Source organism: Etheostoma spectabile, chromosome 15 (genome assembly GCF_008692095.1).
Source record: "Etheostoma spectabile isolate EspeVRDwgs_2016 chromosome 15, UIUC_Espe_1.0, whole genome shotgun sequence".
NCBI classification, from domain to species: domain Eukaryota; kingdom Metazoa; phylum Chordata; class Actinopteri; order Perciformes; family Percidae; genus Etheostoma; species Etheostoma spectabile.
This window is the reverse complement of record NC_045747.1, coordinates 11,986,393-11,994,268: the sequence shown is the minus strand read 5'-3', so window position 1 is coordinate 11,994,268 and position 7,876 is coordinate 11,986,393. Positions and strand designations below refer to the sequence as shown.

The 7,876-nt window shown below is 43.5% G+C and overlaps 2 protein-coding genes across 4 annotated transcripts in view; both read right to left on the bottom strand.

Moving 5' to 3' along the window:
- prkcsh (PRKCSH beta subunit of glucosidase II) overlaps window positions 1-2,697 on the bottom strand; it is a 23,883-nt gene extending 21,186 nt beyond the window's left edge. The window contains exon 1 of the mRNA XM_032537456.1: window positions 2,685-2,697. The gene's annotated coding sequence lies outside the window, so the exon portion shown is untranslated. The remainder of the gene's footprint in view (window positions 1-2,684) is intronic.
- Window positions 1-7,876, bottom strand: part of pde4a (phosphodiesterase 4A, cAMP-specific) — a 42,442-nt gene that overhangs the window by 10,190 nt on the left and 24,376 nt on the right. For 2 of the 3 annotated variants that reach the window (XM_032537449.1, XM_032537450.1), the window contains exons 3-7: window positions 7,503-7,539; window positions 7,279-7,349; window positions 6,421-6,470; window positions 5,190-5,302; window positions 79-172 (exon numbers count right to left, since the gene is read on the bottom strand). In XM_032537449.1, coding sequence (XP_032393340.1) covers window positions 79-172; window positions 5,190-5,302; window positions 6,421-6,470; window positions 7,279-7,349; window positions 7,503-7,539 — 365 coding nt within the window. Of the gene's footprint in view, window positions 1-78; window positions 173-2,565; window positions 4,138-5,189; window positions 5,303-6,420; window positions 6,471-7,278; window positions 7,350-7,502; window positions 7,540-7,876 lie in introns of those variants that run through there. The other variant, XM_032537451.1, reaches the window with a different exon arrangement.

Genomic DNA, 7,876 nt, shown 5'->3' with positions numbered 1-7,876 from the left:
GGGGGGCAGAAGTCAGCCAGGATGGGTCAGAGCTATAAAGGACTTGCTATCGAGGTTGGTCACAAATGGATGTTTTACCTAGAAAGGTAGTGGAGATGTATTCTGACACCTGGTTCCCTGAGCGACTCATCTCTGACAAATGGGACAGCTCCCTGTTCAACATCCTCTTGAACTGAGGGAAGGACAGACGGACACAGGAAGTGAGTGATTTGAACAGTACTTACAAAGTAGCATAAAGGGTTATTGACATGTCCAACAATCTAGAGACTTGCAAAATGGTAAACCCTCAGAATTATTACCATTGACCTTTAGATTTCATTTGTACAGAAAAATTCCAACAAAGCATTCCTCCAGCAGACCAATATTAAACAATAAATGATCACACTCATTCTGGCTTAATTCACTAAAGGGTGAAAAAATCAATGATGAATCATGCCTCCTCTGTTGAGAACATACTGTTCAAAACCCATATATCAGTGTGCTTGCATTTTGATTTCCATGTATTTATATGCTGCAGCAATGTGGCATTTTAATACATGTTCTTCTCCAGACATCTACAGTGGCAATCATGAACAACTTGTCTGCAGGTCCTTGCAGTACAGGCACAATAAACGAATACATTGTCGCTGAAGACAGAAAATACTGAATATTCTCTCAGGTTGAGCTTGTGATTATTTTATTTCTATAGATAAAGGTGGTGTTTGGAGGCTTGGTAGTTACCTGTTGTGCAAGTCATGTTATGGCACAATACGATACCGACAAGTCCCCTTTGGTCTGTGTCCTACCAACTGATCTTTCACACCTAACAGTTGCCACGGTAACCAAAGTGGTTGCCGTGGCAACTGCCTCATCACAGTCAGTCTTTCAGCTTGATGTGAGAGTGGTGGCTGCTTGGGTGACAAACTGAGGGAGTAGGCAGGTGTCTCTAACCTTTACCAAGGTCACCTCTGAGCTCCTCCACTGTCTTCCTCTCCACGCCTCTCTGTTCCTTAAACCTGCTCCTCCCTCCCAACAACAACACTCTCCACTACTGCCCTTGAGTCCCAAAACCCTCCTCCGTCACAGGCTCCACTTTGTCTTCCTGCTATTTCCCACAAGCATTCCCTCCATCTTTCACTCTTTCTCTCTTAGTTATCTCTCTTTTTCCACCCATCCCACCCTGCCTTGTGCACATTACATGATAGGCCAAGCAAATAGGTATACTCTGACAGCAAAATCATTGAAGCAGTTGGACAGAATCAGCCACCAGGAGCCAGGGAAGAGAGTCAAACCCTGTGGCACACTTAAGCAACTGGCTTAGCTCAAACCTCCTCCTCTATTTCTCGCTTTCTCTCGTTCTTTCCTTCCCTAATGCTGTACTGCTGAGTCATAGCTGCCAACCAACACTTCCACGGTGCCAGTCCGAGTGCCAGGACAAACAACACTCTTCCTTTTGACACTGACTAATGAAGCAAACATGCAAACGCTGCGCAGACATGACCACCAAGACACACACACACACACACAAACACACACACAAACACGTATACACTCTCATATGTGAGGGACCCAGGAGGGCTTTAATTTTTCTTACTGTACGTGATTAAGAATAACAATAACCAAATAACACACGTGCTAAATATGACCCTTCTCTGAACTAAAACCTGTACCGTTTGACTCAGACTGTAAAAATATCACCAGAGAAGAAACTCATGTATCCTAATGTGCCCAATGTCTTTCAACAAAACAATAAAAATAAAAGCCAGAATTTGTTTTGATAACACAGTGCTAAAATACCACATCTAATACAAACCTGACATTATTAAAACAAATTCTTAACTTCATACATTTTTTTATGTATGTAACATGTTGGCACACCTAAGGAGTCTTAACACAATAATCATTGTCCTTCACTGACAATACGTTTGGCTTCCTTGAGTCTGTATTGAGGCCCGCCTCAGGGTAGCAGGAGAGAGACACAGAGGGATGTGGGACGCAGGTGTGGAGGATGGAAATGGACATTATGTGACATTGCAATGTACCTGCAGTAAAGACGGCTAGACTACTTATCACAAAGTCCCAAAGCTATTTCTAAGATGTGAAGCAGCTCGGTGTATTCTCAAAGGACAGAAATGTAGACCAGATATAGAAGGATGAAGAATCAGAGTGAAATTGTCTTTTTGTTTACAATGCTGCTGCAATGTAGGAACACTGAGCAGAGTTATTAAACTTTCTGACTTTATCCTGTTCCTTTTCAGTGGATCATAAATAAATTGTAAAAGGAACACACTGCCTTACAGTTATTCACAAAGTCATTGTCAGACCCACAGAACCTTCCTTCACCACATAAATTCAGTATATATTGTCCCCACGTAGCACCCTGTAAGATTCTCTTATATAAACAATTAAAATTCACACATTTTTAAACCATAACTGCTGGTTTAAAAAACAAAGAATAAGAGCATGGAGTAAGCAAATAGAGTTGTTAATGCATGCTTAGATGTAACACTTGAAGAGTTCATAGCATCTATCCAAGATGGCCACTGCCAGGCCTTGTTTGCCCTTTGGCAGCTCTCCGAGCCCTACCTGGTCCCACCAGCCAATGAGCCAGGGCCTGGAGCAGGTCTCACAGAATAAGTCCACGAAAGGTGTCCTGCGCTCCGCCGCCGTCCCACTCCCCTCCAGAACCCCTCCAGCAGCCGCACCAAGATCCAGCTCTGCCCCTGCCCTCCCCTGCAGGGGGCTGTAGCTGGAGGAGCGGGGCAGCCTGTAGCCCCCTGGTACAGGCGAGGGGCAGGGGGATGGCACTGGCTCAATGGCCTCTACCACACCCATGTTGAGGGTGACAGGGGGTTTGGGCCGATGGCACAAGCAGGATGTTCGGTAGTGGAGTGGAGTAGGGGCGCTGCGGGTGCCCCAGTGGCATGAGGGCGTCGTCAAGTTGTGTGAGGAGATGCCACAGCCAGTCAAGCCGGGGCACTCCAGAGTGACGGCTGCCCCGAGAGGGGTCGAAGGAACGGGGAAGGGGGTGAGGGTAGGGGCTGCTGGTGCAGACTGTCTTTGCCTACATGCAGCACCCCAAAGCAGGCCCCCCAGTCAGTCCAGAGTCAGGCTCCAGCCTCAGTGTGGTCCAAAGATGAGGGTCCCCCTGTTGGGCAGACCAGGAGCCCCCTGGATCCGGCTGCTGTAGAGACTACATCTCATCCCATTTGCTGAGCAGACTGACCCAAATCTACTGTCACTGCAGGGTAGAGGTGGATGGGAGCCGAAAGAGGGAAGATGGAGGGGAAAAGAGAGGGAGCGAGGGACCGTCTGAAGGGCACAGAGAAGAGCCGATGGAGGAGAGCAGTGGGAATGTGAGAGAGATGTAAACAAAAAAATGATGCTGTGAGAGCTAAGCTTCTTGACAAACAGTAATAAAAGATTTAGATGATGGAGAGGAGAGGGATGGAGTGATTAAGACGGCAGGATGGAGAGATGACCATTGAAGCAAATGATGGAGGTAAAGAGTAAGGATGACAGCAGGAACATTGGGAAAGGAATAAGGGAGAAACAAATGACAAAAGCAAGAGCAAAACAAGGAGGAAGAGGATGAGAGAGGGAGAGAGAGAAAGAGACAGAGAGGGATGCAGGCAGGCCTGAAGCTGACGGCCAGGCTGAAGAATCACACCAGAGCTGTGGTCTGGAAAAACAGACTCCCTCTTCCTGCGTCGACTGCCCCTCCCCCACGGTACAGATCCAAAGGCCCGGCCCAGTCCTACCGGTGCATCAGCCCGCCTGTGCCGTCTCACACAGATCCCAGCAAAACACAGTCAGTCCACAGTCAGTCAAGCTGCTTCCTGATAGCTCCGTATCCCAGTCCCCTGCTGCGTGTCAATCCATGCCTCAGCTGGCCAAATTGCCAGAGGTCTAATCCTGCTGCTTTGGGCTGCCGTTCCTCCTCCAATGCTCTGCCTCTTGCGCCATTTCCCTGGATGCTGTAGACAGCTCTCGCAAGCTAATCAGGCAGTGTGGCTGCAGGCGCATGCATGTGTGTGTGTCTGTGCTTGCTTCTTCTCTCAGCCTGAGTGCGCATGTGCGATAAAGCAGCATGTACGTCTGTCGAAAATATGTGTGTGTGCAAGTCTGTGACCGAGAGTGAGAGACAGAGTGGGAATATTCATGTGTACCTCCATGTTGGCACAGTGCGGAGGATTTCTGTGACTTAGTTGCAGCTCTGAAAAGGCAGTTACATATTCACAGAGACACTCTTTACCCCAAGAAACTGTATGCACACACATACGAGATGTGCTTTAAGCACTCTCCTGGTATCTCTCCCTCAATCCTTTCATCATAAGCCTAACTGATTCTAAACATTAGGAACCTTGCCATTCATTAATAGTGATGTGCAACATGGGAAGAATATTTGGAATGAAACAAACCATGTACACGATGCTGTCTCTTTAAGACAGAACACTATTAAAGGAGCATCACCTCTATTTCATTGGTTCTTGCCTTAACCACATGGCTTGTGGTCAGAGTGGCAAGCCAATGACTAAAAGGGAAGGGCAGACCCTGCTGCTGTTCGATAGCAACCCATAGCCAAGGTTACAGCAGAGACATCAGCATCAAGGCCCATTCCCCCTCCCTCTCATGTTCTCCATACCCACAGACCGTCATCCTCCGTTTCCTCAATCTTTCTGCCCCCGTGTCCCCACAAATACAAATGCACAGCTAAGAAGTCTGCATACATCAAGCATGCAGACCTGGTAATACAAATTGCACATCTGAATTGAATGCAACCTGCAAACACAAAAGCCTAAGTAGACATAATCAGACAAGCCAGATTTACAAGGATTTTACAACCAAATGCAGTGTTCTTAAAAGTATTTCTAATGAGTTAGTTTAGCAAACTACTCCTGCACGTTGTTGTTGTTGTTGTTGTTGTTTTCATTTAATTTTAATAATTGACCTTGGTGGAGCTGCATTGTTTGTATTTATTTGTAGAATGGAAGCTTGAACAGAAGGTTAGCCATGATAGTTTTTATACACTGAATGATACAGCTGCAACTCAATAGTAATCAGTTCTCATGAAGTGATTAATAGTCCTTGTGAACCATGAAATGCACAGTTTATACATTGTTCCTCAAAAGGCTTGGCACAATACTGAGTTAATGTTGATGCCAACGGACAGTGGAAGTGAACATGTTTGCGTGTGGACAGGTGTGCACCTTGTTGGAGGCCATCTCGCTAACTGAGCGGTGGGTCTGAATGGTCTCCAGCTGGTCCAGACACCAGTCCAGTTCATCCAGAGTCTCCCGAGCCATCTGCTGGTATGTCTCCTCTGGGTAGGACAGACAATATGCAAACAGTGATGACCTGATAAAATATCCTTTATTTAAAATGACCTGTGGCTGTAAAGGCCCTGTAGTTCAGTAAGTTAGTGGACACAAATTATAGAAAGTGTATGCATTTACATGCTTCAACTAGTAATACAAATGTGTAAAAATAAAACTTGACAACAAGTGAAGTTATTTGTGTTTTCTGATGTGGTCACATTGTTTTTTAATCAGTATGTTTGTAAGCAGAGTAAAACAGGTCAATGTTTTAAATTATGATCAGCTGAACACAGATTCAAAACAGATCACTCTAAACTTGATGGACAGCTCTAAACATGTGTATTCCCATTAGACAACAATTATAGGTTATTTGTGTTTTCTAGGACTGTAGAAATGATTTCATATCAGTAACATGTATTAACACAGTAAAGTGGGCCTATATTTTAAGTATGATTAGCTATGAGTTACATAAAAAGTAAAGGTCATTTTAATATACATACAAAATTAAATAACTAAATTTAAGTTTTTAATGAATTCTGATATTAACATATCAGAAATATTTATAAACTGATTTTTTTCTGATTCCTAAATACTCAAAAAACTGTAGAATGCTCCCTTAATTTTTTTAACCTTATTTTATACAAAAAGAAATCACTGTACATTTGGGGGAATAGCATCCAGGCAAGAAAGATGTACTTGTGTTCTGCACACTGATTGTACTTTGTTCAAACACAACAGAGCTCAATTTGAAATCAGCTTATAGTAAAAAATAAATATATAATGTATACACACATACCAATTGGACAGATTCTGCAATTTTAATTCAATCTCTAATATTAATTGTTTAGTTAAAACTAATTGCAAATATTCAGCAGCATCCTTTGCTTTTTTTTTAACACAAATATCTTTAGTATCTTTAGCATCATATGTTAAGTAATTTCAGATCTACACAATCTCATAAAATGTAACCTACTGTATGTAGCACAGTTAATGTAAAAAAAAAATCAGCCATAATAGCCACATGATGTTCTGTAGTGTTCTACAGCCTTTGTATGTCCATACAGCTGTGTAAGGGGACTGTGGGACTCTTTGGACTAAGAGTTTTAATTAGCTGACGACATACCAGAGAGTGTAGCTTGAGGAACAGTGGGTTGGCTTGTCACTGGTGACCTCCTGTGGACAAACACATCATTACATCAGAGTGAGAACCACACGCTGCTTCCCCCTGCTGTGGTTGAACACACATTCAGCATTACAGGATAAGGCAACACAAGGCATGGCTCACAGAGGGGGAATACATATTTTTATGTACAGTATGTTATTCATTTATATGCCCGTAAAAGAGACCAATGGAGGAGTGCATGTCACAATTAAAATATATTCTAGTATTGAATAAAACTGCAACGTGGGAATTGTTTAAAATGCATAAAAATACCCTTGTTTCATTTAAAATATTCAAGTATCTAAAAATAGTCAAAGACAAAGCCTTAGCTCTGCTCTCCTTTCAAGAAGCCTTCGTGGTTTCATAATTGTGTAGTGAGGGAGGCATTTTCAGGGCACAACACTGAATAATTATAGATGCTGATAATTCTGTGGTGCATTGCTTTATATATCATATTGACATGGTGCTAAAAGCATGTCAACTCAAGCTCCTTCTATCTGCTGCATTACAACAAAGAATAATTTTAGTGTTATTGACCGTCTCCATTGTCTCGGTACAGAGACAGAGTCAGGGACATACATCTGAGGCATGATGTTCTCTGCACTCAGTCCTCAGCCAGCGAATTGGAGAGATGCCAAATAATGCAGATCATACTTTCCTTGAGCACAACTTGATAATCACAAACTGGTTAATTATGATGACAAAAGTGTTTCCCCACGGAAGCCAAGAGACAGTAGCAAAAACACACACTGCAAACTAAGCAGACAGTCGTGACGAGTGAAAGTGGAGGGACGGGGTGTTTGACAGCATGATACTGACTTGTTAGTGGGTGTTGTGACATTGGCGAGGATGGTGAAGTTGCTTCTTACAGTTCGTAGGCTGGCCAACACCTGGGGGATGGATGGACAGCGTAGGAGGGAGAGGAGGAGGAGGAGGGAGGGAACAGGAGGGAGGGGGACAAGTTCACTGCACTAATTAACCACCTTTTCTAGTCATTTACAGCAATTACAACATGTCAGAAAAGTAGCACAAGGAAAACATACCTGAGCAAAAGGGGTAACAATCATGTCTTCGGCGTGCCTGCAGGACAGAAGATGAAAACAGAAAACAGCCGAATGAGATGAATGTGAGGGGTTTTGGCGGCTGAAGCACTTGGTATTAGTGTTTGTATGAGAGGCAGTATCTGTGAGCTGGATGTTTACAATGACCTATGTGGATCTAAACAGATGACTAGTTCTGAGAAACACCAATGGAAGGTTTTGTCTGTGCTAAACTTACTGAAAGACAAGCCAGGAAACAGAGAACAACAATTAATGTTAAAAGGATTCATCATGATTTTATTAGCATAATCATTGCATAATTATAATCATGTGTCAATTGGGATAATGTGCAATTACTGTGTGTGTGTGTGTGTGTG